This window comes from Octopus bimaculoides, chromosome 3 (genome assembly GCF_046866305.1).
Source record: "Octopus bimaculoides isolate indiv1 chromosome 3, ASM4686630v1, whole genome shotgun sequence".
In the NCBI taxonomy this organism is placed as follows: Eukaryota; Metazoa; Mollusca; class Cephalopoda; order Octopoda; family Octopodidae; genus Octopus; species Octopus bimaculoides.
In genome coordinates, this window is record NC_142930.1 from 8816161 (window position 1) to 8831160 (window position 15000).

The 15000-nt window shown below is 36.0% G+C and overlaps 2 protein-coding genes across 6 annotated transcripts in view; one reads left to right on the forward strand and one right to left on the reverse strand.

Annotated features, from left to right (window-relative positions):
• Positions 1 to 14485, reverse strand: part of LOC149136447 (uncharacterized) — a 369279-nt gene extending 354794 nt beyond the window's left edge. The window contains exons 1-2 of one of the 4 annotated variants that reach the window (XR_016240973.1): positions 14132 to 14264; positions 4628 to 4765 (exon numbers count right to left, since the gene is read on the reverse strand). Coding sequence is in view for 1 of the 4 variants with exons in the window: in XM_089348539.1 (XP_089204665.1) it covers positions 14132 to 14350 (219 nt within the window). In the remaining 3 variants the exon portion in view is untranslated. Of the gene's footprint in view, positions 1 to 4627; positions 4766 to 13098; positions 13230 to 14131 lie in introns of those variants that run through there. The other 3 variants (XR_016240972.1, XR_016240971.1, XM_089348539.1) reach the window with 3 other exon arrangements.
• Positions 1 to 15000, forward strand: part of LOC106883662 (acetylcholinesterase) — a 179503-nt gene that overhangs the window by 68289 nt on the left and 96214 nt on the right. The window contains exon 1 of one of the 2 annotated variants that reach the window (XM_052966652.2): positions 4061 to 4350. The exons of the other annotated variant lie outside the window; for it this stretch is intronic. The gene's annotated coding sequence lies outside the window, so the exon portion shown is untranslated. Of the gene's footprint in view, positions 1 to 4060; positions 4351 to 15000 lie in introns of those variants that run through there. 2 annotated transcript variants of the gene reach the window in all.

Here is a 15000-nt window from a genome sequence, read left to right on the forward strand (position 1 = left end):
AAGTGTGGTGGTTGTTGTGAGCATTTTTATTGTTTAGCCCAGGTCAGTCCTGATTGGGGACACCAATAACCAAAGACATTTCTGCACTAACCATATTATATTAGACAGATAGATAGATAGATAGATAGAGAGAGAGAGAGAGAGAGAGAGAGAGAGAGAGAGAGAGAGAGAGAGAGAAAGATAGATAGATGGCTTCTGCGTAACTGAAACTCAAACAGAAATATGCATACAAATACTCGTATGTGTGTGTGTGTGTATGTACGTAGATATACCTGTCTATCTATCTAGAGAGGGGAGGAGGGAGACGTCAGATTTTACATTGTCTGGCCTTTCCTTTATTTAAGATGGCTCGGTGCTGTTTCCGGGGAATTTGGCCGCTCTATTTTGCAGATCAAGCAGCTATTCTATTGGTTCGAGTGAATGGTATGATGGTTGGGAAGGTGGATAAATCTGAGGTGGTGGTATATCGTTTAGTCATGATGATCATAGTTGCTTTTCTTTAATATTAGCTGAGAAGGTAGGTTTTATGGTGGTTGTGGTGATCATCGTTGTTATGCTATGGAGATGGCCGTGTCTCATAGTTGAGCGATTGTGATGATGACCATTGTGGTGTTTCTTTATCCCCGGTCAACCGGCTCCAGCAGACTTATTGACGCGGTAATGGTTATAGTGGTGAAAAAGTTTGTCGGGGGCGAAGGAGTAGACTTGTTTGATATCTGAGACGATACTAAATGAAAATAGATTAAGGTAATAAAAATGGGAATGACAGCAGGTTTGTGGACTCTTCCCATTGAGAACTTGCATCTATTTTGTGGAACATAATAAAAAAAAATGTAACTGTGGTAAACCTTGTTTAATAAGCACCTTGTTTCATGGTGAGATGAATCGCTGCTATTTCTAGCGGTTGCGTGTCCATCATTGACAAAACTAAGAAGCGTCGGAATCACGTGATCAGATGGTCTCGGTGCTGAAGACGGCAGGGATTTATCTCCCCGTGTGTGACATAAACAAAAGTACATTTTGCATCAAAAGCCAATATGAGAGCTTCTCTTGTGGCAACTACATCAGTATAGTTTGTTCTAACAGAATATCCCGTTTAAGTAGGAATAAATATTACCTCTGTTTGATGGTATATGAGAAGCGCTTCTTTTTTTCTCAGAAAAATCACCTCATGTCCTACATGCGAAGTTGCTTTAAGTATTGGTTTCAGATCTTGGCACAAGGCCAGCAATTTTGGTGGAGTGGGTAAGACGATAATATCGACCCCCAATGCTCAGCTGGAACTTATTTTGTCGAACCCAATAGAGATTTTTAAAAAAACGGAATGACGACCTTGGTGGAATTTGAAACCAGAGGATACCAGTAAGCAGTTTGCGCGATATACTAACGGTTCTGCCAAATCGCCACTATCAAAGTTGCTTTAAATATTATATACTTTAAATCACTAAAACCATTTTTGCTTTCCTTAAATATGCGCTGCTGAAATTGGAATGTGTCTAATGTCAATAGACTGCGGTCATACTCGGGCACATACTTGAAGAACTTCAGTCGAACGAATCGACCCCGGCACTTATATGTTTTTAAGGTGGTACTAATTCTATCACACATTGCCGAACCGTAAAGTTACTGGGACGTAAACGCACCAAAACCAGTTATCAGGCTGTGGTAGGGGAGAAATACACACACACATCACATTATATATATATATATATATATATATATATATATATATATATATATATATACGACGAGCTTCTTTCAGATTCCATCTACCAAACCCACTCTCAAGGCTTTGGTCGGTTCAAAGCTATACTAGAAGACACTTGCCGAAGGTGTTATGCAGTGGGACTGAACACGGAACCATCTGATTTGGAAGCAAATTACTAATTACACACACACACACACACCTGCGCTCATGTACAAAAGTATTTTACGGAACAGTGAAATGACAATTTTTCCACAAACAAGCCTTTCCGAAATCTATTACCGACGAACACGGAGATGGACGTGGTTTAAATGAGAATCGGTCCAGTTACGGGTTCGTCTCACAGTGAGTTGCTGCTGATGCTTAGCACCGGATTAGTCCTGTTTAAGAAAACCTGACATCAAAAGCGTTCTTCCCGTGACCATTGCGTATTCAACAACTGTTGCTTTATGTGTCATTCTTTTTCATAAACTATAGGATATAACCGTGGAGGCGCAATGGCCCAGTGGTAACGGCAGCGGACTTGCGGTCATAGGATCGCGGTTTCGATTCCCAGACCGGGCGTTGTGAGTGTTTATTGAGCGAAAACACCTAAAGCTCCATGAGGCTCCGGCAGGGGATGGGGGCGAACCCTGCTGTACTCTTTCACCACAACTTTCTCTCACTGAGCGAAAACACCTAAAGCTCCACGAGGCTCCGGCAGGGGATAGTGGCGAACCCTGCTGTACTCTTTCACCACAACTTTCGCTCACTCTTACTTCCTGTTTCTGTAGTACCTGTAATTCAAAGGGTCAGCCTTGTCACACTGTGTCACGCTGAATATCCCCGAGAACTACGTTAAAGGTACACGTGTCTGTGGAGTTCTCAGCCACTTACACGTTACTTTCACGAGCAGGCTGTTCCGTTGATCGGATCAACTGGAACCCTCGTTGTCGTAAGCGACGGAGTGCCAGCAACAAAGGATATAAACTCAGTGCGACATGGCTATTATATTTAACAAGTCGAACGATCACATAGAGACGCCTCATTGTATCCTTTCCCCGTTAGGGAACCAAAAACTACTTTGTTAAGCAATAATGATCATTTACATACGCTATGGTTTCAAATACATATATATATATGTATCTAATGCGCCTTTTCTTTAAGACGGTAAGGTGTCATTTGAGGGGAATTTGGCAGTTATATATATATATATATATATATATATATTAATAATGTAGAGAGGAGATATTGTGTGGTTTTCGTGTATTTCTGTTAGCCTTTAACGGTGTAATTTGAAGTAAAGTTACTACGACCGAGAATCGAAACCGTTTAGTGGAGTTAGCTCGCTGTGATCTATTTTACAGTCTACGGTGTTTGATTCCCGTTTACAACCAGGTGAAATCTGTCGATTTTTTTTACTGAGACACAATGATAGAGAGTAATGGTTACACTTGATTGAATATATACCGCATGCTATCACTGGTATTCATTTTATCGACTCTAGAAAAAAAGTCCACCTCAGCACCTGAGACTGGGGATGGGATTTCCAAATCACCACTCAACCTGCTAGAAACAGCAGCCAAATCCCCCACAAATCACACTCTACCGGCTTAAAAATCTAGGGACACGCTGAAAAAGTATGCCCAGAAAAATATGAGAAGAGGGTCATAGCTTGCATGTCTTCGATTATGTCTACCCGATTAAGGCAGACGTGGAGTTAAACAATAGTAACAACAAGTTTCAAAGAATGAAGCGACAGTAAATGTTCTAATGTATTTTCGTATCTTTTTCGGGGCCTCTAGAGCTGATAGGAGTGAAGGGATCAGGCATTCACAGGCCAGAGTCAGAAGTGCAATGCTTACAACAGAAAGAAATTCAGCTGAAGGCAGCTGGCGGTGGTGTTAAACAGGGTTCAAGAGTTCTGAAATTGAGACGAAAGATGTGTGTGTGTGTGTGTGTGTGTGTGTGTGTGTGTGTGTGTGTGTGTGTGTGTGTGTGTGTGAGCACGCGTGCACGCTGTAACGTATAGTTCACAAAAATGTTTATTGAAAAAAAAGAGGAAATATTAAAGTATTCAAACGTGTGACTCAAGTGTAGATGTTTGTGGATATTTGTTTGTTTAGATATTTGAAAGCGTACATAGAAATATCAAAAGAAAATGTATATTAGTGTTGTCACATGTGTATACTTATGTATATATGTGCATATGAATGTGTGTTCGCGTATGTAAAAATAGACAGAAATAGACGTGTGTGTGTCAGACGGTGCATGTGAATGGCGTGAAAATGTCATATATGTACTCTTCTGTGAACGTAAAGGTAAATAAAAAAAAAACGCGTCCATACATACATACATACATACATACATACATACATACAAAGTGTGTAAGTGTAAAATCAGTTAGAAGTGACTGTCTACGTATGTGCATGAGTGTTATATAAAGACGTGTAAATGGTATGTATATGTGTGTCTATACGTGTATATGTGCGTACATATGAAGACAGATGGAAACGATTGTGAAGAGAAACGAGTGGCTCTAATACAATTGTTCCACTGCTAACAAAGCAAGAAGAACTCTTTGTATATTATCTCTTCTTTGCCCGTTGATTCGGTCCAAAATTATAATGGAATAACTATTCAACATACATAGTTAAATTTAAATTGTAAGTTGTCACTTTATTTTCCTTCTCTACCAGCTTTTACGATAACAATAGATTTTGTTTATTTTACTCATCTTCTCTAAATCTGTTCTTCTTATAGGTTGAATTTCACATCAATTTTAATTCAATGACTTTTATATTTATTTTATAATGATAATCTGACTTCAATTTCTGTATCTTCGAAAAAAAAATCTTTGTATTTTTCCATAGCAACATGCATATATTTTTCATTATATTTTATGGTAGTCTCTTTATAATATTCATCTTCCCAGTGAATTTACTGTCTTTCAATCAATTCCCATATAGGCTGGCTCCATCGTTCACTCCGTTATACAGACGCTTGCTTCATACACATTCCCCTCTGTTGACATTCTCATAGATTTTCTTCCTGTCTTTTCACTCCATCGTTCTTTCTCTCCTGTAAAATGCATTCGCAGCCTTTTGTATTCTTTGAAAATCCAATAATGACACGCCAGATTCATCACAAAAACAAAAACAAATTTACTTTAAAATATATATTACATGTATTCATATTTGTATGTTTTTTAATAACTGTAATATATAATTTTCATACACACACACACAGTCACACCTGCGTGTATGCATGCCTGCATATATATTTCATGATATGAATAGAGACGACTACAACTACACGTCTATATATTAGTGTTGACAGAGGTATGCAAGAAATAAGAACATTACACGACAGTGTGGAGAACACACATAGTATCTACAGTGTTGCCATACAGAAACATATATATATTTATAAGATATAGTTTCATTAGAATAGCAAAAATGAATCCGACAATGTTTACTCTTATCTGATGTTTGTTTACCGTTAACTGTCCGATTATTCTAAACAAACCACAAGATATTAAAAGCATACACACACACACACACACACACACACACACACACATAATAGCTTTCTTACAATCTATGTCTTCAGAGTGATCCTGATAATATCTTTCACGATAAATAGTTTACTTTTGGTCCCTTTAAAAATGATGTTCAACATTTGCCACTCTACTCGTCATCTATCCTGCTTACTAATTACCATTCTCTCTTCATTTCTTGATCTGCTTCCCGGTCTGTTTTCCGCATCACCCCCTCCTCTTCCACTCGATTATACTGCTGACCAGTCATAGAAACCCCCAGTTTCTTTGCCTTTATCTTAGCCGTATATTACATTACACACACACATATATATATATATATATATATATATATATATATATATATACAGGTGATCCCCAGGAGTGCCTCTGGATTTAAACATCCCCTGGTTGCTTGGATGCTTCAGACTACCCCTGAAGGATTGAGGCAACCCTATCATTTACCTATATATATATATATATATATATATATATATATATATATATATATATATATATATATATATATATAAACAGAGCGGGATATATATATATATATATATATATATATATATACGTGTATATATATATATATATATGTGTGTGTGTGTGTGTGTGTGTGTGTATGTATGTGTATAAAGAGACCGGGATATTTATCCTATATATATATATATATATATATATATATATTATATAATATACACAACCGACGTAGAAGTTTCGTCCCATTTCAACAGTTTCGTTCCCACCAATTTATCTACTGAGATCTTAAATTTTCTAATTGTAACTCTCCAAATAATTATACTATTGTAATAATTATCAATGTAAGTTCTTGTTTAACCCTAGGTCATCCCTGATCGAGTTGACCTTCGCTCGTGAATGTTCCACTCTTATAATTTAGATATAGTATATGTTGGACTACATTTTCCAATGTGTCCTGCTTTTCTAAGACGCTAGAGAGTGATTTGAGGGAGATTTGGCTGCTAGTATACCAGAATACCAGGTCAATCTACAACTTACGGTCTCCATCTCTTCTCGTTTGCTATGTTTCTTACGTAGGTAAAATCCACTTTTAATTATAGTATGCGCAATGTATTGTGATATCTTCATTATTGGTCGAAGATGGATAAAAAGTATATAAGTCAAGTAAAATTTGATCCTCGAACCACAAGAGACGAATGTAAATGCAATATTGTTTTACCGTTAGATTTAGTCCGGCACTCTAATATCATCTCAGCTACATCATAGTTATCGGTGGCAATTGTTTACAGACCAGTTCAGTGTATTTACTTTCCGTCCTTATAAATCATTCTTTTTCTTGAAATTATTCATGAGTTAACCTAAAAACAATACACGTTCTTATTGCTTATGAATATAACTTGTTGCTGTTTAAAGCTGTAGTAGTATGAGATGTAAAGGTAATTTTTAATTGCTAATTATTTATTCAATATGTAACCGCATATATTTACAGTACACACCGATATGTCAACACCTCGTTAATGTCAGCCTTAAAATACGATCATTTCAACTTCCTTGTCACTTTTTTCTTTTTGTTTTCCTTCATACTGGTTTTACTCATTGGACTGTGGCCATATCTGGGGAATAGCCTTTTAAGGGTTTATAGTCAATCTTATTCACCCTCGTACTTATTTCAGTTTTGTATTTATCGAGCCGCTAAGTTATGGGACATAAAGGGATACAACATAAACTCCAACAGTTCGTTTTTTTTTTTGTCTTTGTTTTTTGGTCTTTTTTGTTTTGTTTTTGTGGGGTTTTTTTTTCTTTTCGATCGATAATAATTAATTCCGAATTAAATAAACAGTACATCTACTTTTGTCGTAGACTCATTGATATCTGTTATAGGTAACCCAAGAACTAAGTAAATCATGTTAGAAAAAAACTAAGAGCAAAATTATGTTATAAAAATAACCATAGAAGACAGTGTAATGCATTATATGAGCAAAAGGTTTTTACTTAATACGGCGATATTTGCTTCTTAAGGGCCTTGTTCATTTGAATAAACATTACTTTCGTATTATAAAAAATCTGCCTGATAGAAACGTTGTACCTAAATCTCCTCACTACTTTATCCATCATGAAATCGGGAAAGATTGCACGGTAGCGGTGTTGTAAACAAATGTCAAAAGCCTGCCATACTCTATACGAGTGTTACTGACGTCAATAGGAAAGGCAGGAAATCTGATGGCACTGCCAAACTGAAGAACTGCAGACTCAACTCCAGCTTCAGTCAATATATTGACGATTTGAATGCCATCATAAACAGCACACCATCAACCGAAACAACCACAACAACATCAACTAATCTGATACATGTTTAAGGAGCATTCTCTATATCTAAACAATAACAGACTTTCCTGGAAGCTAGATTGTTAACCGCGGAGCAGTTTAACACTAAACCTGATTTATGTGCTGTGAATTTCTGTTAAATTTCAATGTAAATTTTCAGCTTCTTCTCTTATTGATTGTGTATTTATTATCATATTCAACGAGAGAAACAATAGGTTCAAACTAGTCAGCGGGTAAGAATTAACGTTCACCCGCCGAAGTGTGTCTCATATATTAAGAGGTGAGATATAAATTTCTAACCTTCGCCCTCCATTTGAAGTAAATGTTAGAGAAACCGAGAAACATACAAAGGCGGAGAGAGAGAAGTGGGTAGTGAGAGAAAGATAGATAGATAGAGAGAGAGAGAGAGAGAGAGAGAGGGGGGAGTTATAGTGATGTACAGCAACAACAAAAATACTTTCTACGTTATTCGGTCTTGTGCTGTGGATAGTAGTAGTAGTAGTAGTAGTAGTAGTAGTAGTAGTAGTAGTAGTAGCAGCACCACCACCACCACCACCACCAGCAGCAGCAGCAGCAGTAGTAGTAGTAGTAGTAGTAGTAGTAGTAGTAGTAGTAGTAGTAGTAATGCGTGTTGATGCTTCTCAAGATCTAATATTGCGATTTATCTTACATCGTTTGTGGAGGCAAGTCATAAATATGACTTACAGCGCCCTCATTGTTCTCTTGACAACGTTTCGAATACCTTACACTCGTTATCAAGGATTTCATGTGACGATATATATAAAAGAAAGTAGCAGAAACCTGAAAAAGTTTATCACTAGTAGTTTCGAGCAGTTTTGCTTTCTTCGTTTCGTTTGCTTTTACAAAATCACGCATACACACACACACACACACACTGATTATATGACTGTGTTTGTATATGTGTATATGAAACGTTTGAGTTTCTCATGATAGAGGGTGTACACAAGACTCCAAATTAATCAAACAAGTTAGTCTAACAGGGCACATTGTTATATTTACAGAACGGCTTGAACGCATCGCTGAAAGATGTTTAGGATCCCGGAACTGTGTCTCTCTAACAGCTAATGGCACTGGCAACTTGAGGATTAAGTACTTCCGAGGGTTAAACTAAAAAACACAAAAAAAAACAGTGCCGAAAACATACGAACCCTCGACACATACTCCTATCAGTGACTTTTTGACACATATGCATGTGTATACATATATATATATATATATATATATATATATATATATATATATATATATATATATATATATAGCCTGATAGACCCTGCTATGTCAAGATGGACTTATATATTCTTCCTCTGCTCTCTCCCACTTGGTTTTAATATGTTGCCACATTTGTAATATGTCTTTTTTCTACATTTTTTCGTGCAGCTGAAGATTGCTCTTCATATTGCATTTAAGGTAATGCTCACATTACTTAAATAAATTGAAGTAGCATGAAACGTGCGTACTGCAATCACTTTTGAAATCCGTGTTGCTTATTATTTGATTTTAATCACCCATCCTTTTGGGATATGAAATTCGGGTGCCTTCGCATAAGTACCATATTCAAGCCTTGAATCTATATCTAAACCGTCTATATATATATATATATATATATAGGGAGAATTCACAAAAAAAAAAGACGAAGACAGGTGGTGTAGACAACACATGTATTAGTTTAACGCTCGGAAAGTGAAAAAGTCTTTAACGTTTCGAACCTATGCTCTTCCACAGAAAAAAAAATAACAGAAAGAAACAAGGAGAGAAAATAAAGAATGTGTAGTGGCTAGCGATCTATCATATATATATATATATATATATATATATATATATATAAACGAAATGCTTAGTGGTATTTCGTCTGCCTTTACGTTATGAGTTCAAATTCCGCCGAGGTTGACTTTGCCTTTCATCCTCCCGGTATCGATAAATTAATTACCAGTTGCATACTGGGGTCGATCTAATCGACTGGCTCCCTTCCCCAAAAATTTCTGGCTTTGTGCCTAGGATAGAATATATATATATATATATATAAATTTCACATGGACGATTCTTTCTTGTCTTGAGATTCACGGTCAAGCAGCTGGGTGGAATTGCGCGAAAAATTACACAGATGAATGATCCGGTGTTGTTGATCGGCTTTGTATTTTTTCATAGCACCCATGGTTGCGAGATAATCTACTATAATAATACTCTTGTGTTTATGAATGAGAAAGGAAGGGTTGATAGATGAATAAGGAAGGAAGGGGTGATGTCATACATGGTAGTGGGATGATGAAAATAGTACGCTGAAAAAGATAAATCAAACAGTGTTTCAACTCTGTGTGAATATATGTGTGTGTATGTAAAAGGGGGTTTGTGAATGTGTGTGTGTGTGTGCGTGTGCACGCAATGGATGTGCGATTTTTTGTGAAGTCATCTTTGTAGTGTTTCAGTTATTTGTTTTTCAGTTTCGGATGGGTTTTTTTTCTTTTTCTTTTGGCTTTTAAATTTTGTGTAATATTTCGCATTGAGGTTGACGTATTTATGTTTTACAGTTATCATTTTTTTTTTTACCTTTGGAAATTTAAAAGATTTTTTACCTATTTTTTATTAGATAGATAGATAGATAGATAGATAGATAGATAGATAGATAGATAGATAGATAGACAGATAGATAGGTAGATAGATAGATAGATAGATAGATAGACGCAATACCGCATCGTACATATATATAAACATTCACGCATATGCATGTGTATGTATGCATATGTATGTGTGTATGCATATATGTGTATGTGTGTGTGTGTGTGTGTGTGTGTGTGTGTGTGTGTGTGTGTGTGTGTGTGTGTGTGTGTGCATGTTATATCGTTAGAAATATATCTAGTTTTGCCAGTAGTATTCCCTAATAATGAGCAATATACAATTTTACGACACAAAGGGACTCGTATTGTGTACTAAAAAGAGAATACACCTACTGATATCTCTATACGACGGCCTTACAGTCAGTTACACATTCACAGTCCTGTGTTATAACTAAAGATCATTAGAATACTCCTTCAGTATTTATTAATGAGCACATAAGGATCCACCAAGAGACCCTGTATTCCGTCGCTTGATTGCTAGAAATGTCGACCAAATTTTATTCAAACCATGTCCAAAGCAAGACACACTGAATAATGTATCACGAGATGTATTTTGTTTAGCGTTACTTAAAACAACCAGGGCAGACCTGGGACTAAGCAACAACTATTACATGTTGTATTACGAATAATAATAATAATAATAATAATAATAATAATAATAATAATAATAATAATAATAATAATAATAATAATAATAATGGTATAAAAGATGGGCTTCAGCAAATATTCTGCTTAATACCACAGATTTGCTTGTCAGTCGTTTGACCTTAACCAGTTGAGCATGTCCCTTGGTGGCTGACGATATGTGCATCTCTGATCACGAGTAGAAGTAGTGGGGGAGCATCATAGCCATGTGTTGAGAAGAACTTTTTGGAATTTAAATAATTCAGCCTTGGAAACATGGGTGTTTCGTTAAACATCCTTAAACAACCCTTATTCAAGGACCATTTGAACGGGATGGGCTATTCGCCATTAAGAAAATTCCAACTGGGCTGCACCTGCAAAGTCATGCGTTGTTTATCTTGATGAGATCACCATGTGGTGCACATGTGGTTGTGATGCATGTGCCTGGTGTACCCTTATCAGACGGCTAGTCATGATGGGTGTACTGGGCTCCGTATATTTTACCCCAGTGTCACTTTGATGGTATGCACTGCTCTCTCACTTAACAATAATAATAATAATAATAATAATAATAATAATAATAATAATAATGATAATAATAATAATAGGAGTGGCTGTGTGGTAAGTAGCTTGCTTACCAACCACATGGTTCCGGGTTCAGTCCCACTGCGTGGTACCTTGGGCAAGTGTCTTCTACTATAGCCTCGGGCCGACCAAAGCTTTGTGAGTGGATTTGGTAGACGGAAACTGAAAGAAGCCCGTCGTATATATGTATATATATATATATATGTGTGTGTGTGTGTGTGTGTGTGTGCGTGTGTGTGTGTGTGTGTGTGTGTGTGTGTGTGTGTGTATGTTTGTGTGTCTGTGATTGTTCCCCCCAACATCGCTTGACAACCGATGCTGGTGTGTTTATGTCCCCGTAACTTAGCGGTTCGGCAAAAAAGACCGATAGAATAAGTACTAGGCTTACAAAGAATAAGTCCTGGGGTCGATTAGCTCGACTAAAGGTGGTGCTCCAGCATGGCCGCAGTCAAATGACTGAAACAAGTAAAAGAGTAAAAGAGTAATAATAATAATAATAATAATAACAACAACAACAACAACAACAACAACAACAACAACAACAACAACAACAACAACAACAACAACAACAACAACAACAACAACAACATAAACAACTATAACAACAATGTACAGTAACATTGTTGTAACCCTCTGGTTTGAATCGAGTAAGTCGATCACATCGACCCAGTAAACTCAACTAGTACATATTTTATCGAACCCGAAAAGACGAATGGCAAAGTTGACTCCGGTGCACTTTGAATTCAGAACATAAAGTCGGAAGAAATACCGTTAAGCTTTTCGTCCGGCACTGTAACGATTCTGCCAGTTTGCTGACTTAATGGTTCCAAATTTTGGTACAGGGCCAGTAGTTTTTAATAGGAAGGGGAAGTCGACTACATCGACTCTAGCATTTAGCTGATACTTATTTTATCGAGACTGGAGGAATAAAAGGCAAAGTCGACTCATAATAATAACACTGGTGGTGGCCATCACTGACGTAGCTTTTGCGTAGCCTTGGGCAGCTCTGATCAAGCAGATCTATGATCAGTTCCAACCGCGACTATTCTTTTGGTTTCTAGGAATAATGTACCCCAAACCACATAATCGAATGTGATTTGCATTTTTTTTTTTAATTAAGGGCGTCATTCGAAGAAGATTTACCTCCTATTTCTAGAAGGTCGAGAACACGTACAAGAGGCCTCATGTGACATAGATGATGTTACTTTAGTAGATTATTATGAGAGACATCACTTTTCTGTTTGAAAGCTATATCGAATACATATCAGCCAACTCTATACCATAAGTAGAATTTAATAGTTTAACGGCTAGTGGTTTAACAAGAGAAACTGGAAAGTGCTTTCATTAAGCAATAATTGCTTACATAGAAACCAAACACAGTATGAAAATTTAATGAAAATTATAGCTAGGAGGAGTTCCAAATTAAAATTGGAATTTAATAGACACAAAGTAAACTGAATAAAATTTAATTTTCAACATTAGCATATTTAATGAGGAATATTAAAAAAAAAACTAGAAATAATTTATTGTGAGGAAAAAGAATATTAATTAATAACGAATATTATATGAATTATTTCAACAATTCCTGACATGTTTCAGTTTTATTAAACCTCTTCAATGAAACAGACTTCATCATTCTTGCCGAAGTAGTATATATATGTATATATATATATATACGACGAGCTTCTTTCAGTTTCCGCCTTCCAAATCCGCTCACAAGGCTACAAGGCTTTGGTCGGCCCGAGGCTATAGTAGAAAACACTTGCCCAAAGTACCACGAAGTGGGACTGAACCCAGAACCATGTAGTTGGGAAGCAAGCTTCTTAACACACAGCTACGCCAAAAATTGTTTTTTCTGAAAGTCAAAAATGCAGTAAATATTACTCATTGTACCCCCATCCCACCCTAGCTAACGACTTAGATTTCTTTGAGATAATATTTTAGTATGGAAAAGGATTCTACTTGTCAGATTGAGATGCCCTAATCATATCATACGAAAATTAAGTTTACTCCCTGAGGAAAAAACTTTAAATGCAACAGACGGTACACATGTACTCACTCTTTAATATATATTTTTATCACATGAATATTCAATATTATATTCTATACACATTCATTCGTCACACCGTCAGCAGTTGATTAAGTTTTGTTTGCCAAACGTCGTTACTTAAGAAAGTTTTATTGGCGGATTTACTAAAAATATCACAGAACCATCAAATTTGTCCATTATAAACGAAATACGTCAAAACAGTCCGTTTAGTACATCAGAAGTTAGGCACTCACCTACAAGTGTTTAACCACCTCAGATCATCTTTTGCTCCACTAACATAAATATTATACGCTAAAGAGAAAACATATATATATATATATATATATATATATATATATATATATATATATATATATATATATATATATATATATACATATATATATATATACATATATATATATACCTCCCCCGACCGCCAGTTACAGGTGCAGGCAAGAAGCCGTAAGACAGTAGACTGGCTGCCGCTTGCCAACAAAGAGATAGAAAAGTTATTTTTGCCTTTTGCAATAAAATAATAATAATGTTTAGTACTAACATAAGTTCGTAAATGATCAGAGAAGGGTACGTAGTTGGTTCTATCAACTCTTAGTAACTAGTAGTCATTTTATTAACTGCGGAAGAATGAAAGGCGAATTTCACTTAAAGGTATGTACGAAATAATGCAAATCATAAACAATAAAGGCAATAAGAAAAAGTATACGAACTGTCTCTGTAGTAGTCAAGTCTTTTTCTTTTTTTCTTTTATCAAGTAGTGATGGAAAATCTTCCATTGTCGTAGACTCCAATGAAGGACTTGGAAATATTCGATAATTTCGCTCACAGCTCAACAGATTCTTGTTAATATAAGCCATCTCAAGTATCCTCTTATTACTATAGTTTCCTTTCAATGCCATTATATTCATTGATGCGGTTGGTTTTACCATGAATAACAATTACGAAGAATAATAAAATGAAAATATTTAGACCGTATCACCAGACTCTTTCTGTTAAAATTTTACTATTTAGCCAATTTCAGAATTTCAAACGAACTGCGTGTTTAACGTAATAGTCAGATTACGTCACAATACGATATCTGTGTTCTTAGCCCGAGAATCACCAACGCAACGCAAATGTAAAAACAAAAGAACTTATGAATATATCAGTTTTTTTTTTTTTACCATAAGAATTTCGAGATTTCGTGTTTTGTTTAAATTTGTTTTCAATTTCACCTGTTTATACTTTAATATAATTTCATTACTTTGAGTGTCATATACCACTGCTTGACAACCGATGTCAGTCAGTTTGTATATGTACCTGTAATGTAGCAGTTCGGCATAAGAGTCCGATAGAATAAGCGCCAAGCTATGAAAAATAAGGACTGGTGTCGATGCGTTAGACCAAAACACCTTCATAGTCCAATGTCTGAAATGAGTAATATATAAATGATAGAAGGTAGATAGACAGAGTGAAGTGAGAGCCAAAGGAGCCGTCCCTTTGGAATGTTTCTTTACAAAGATTTACAGCATCAGAGTTAATGATTGTGCTTTCAGCTACAAAAATGAAGTTGATTAACCAACACCTATAAGCCTTTCGA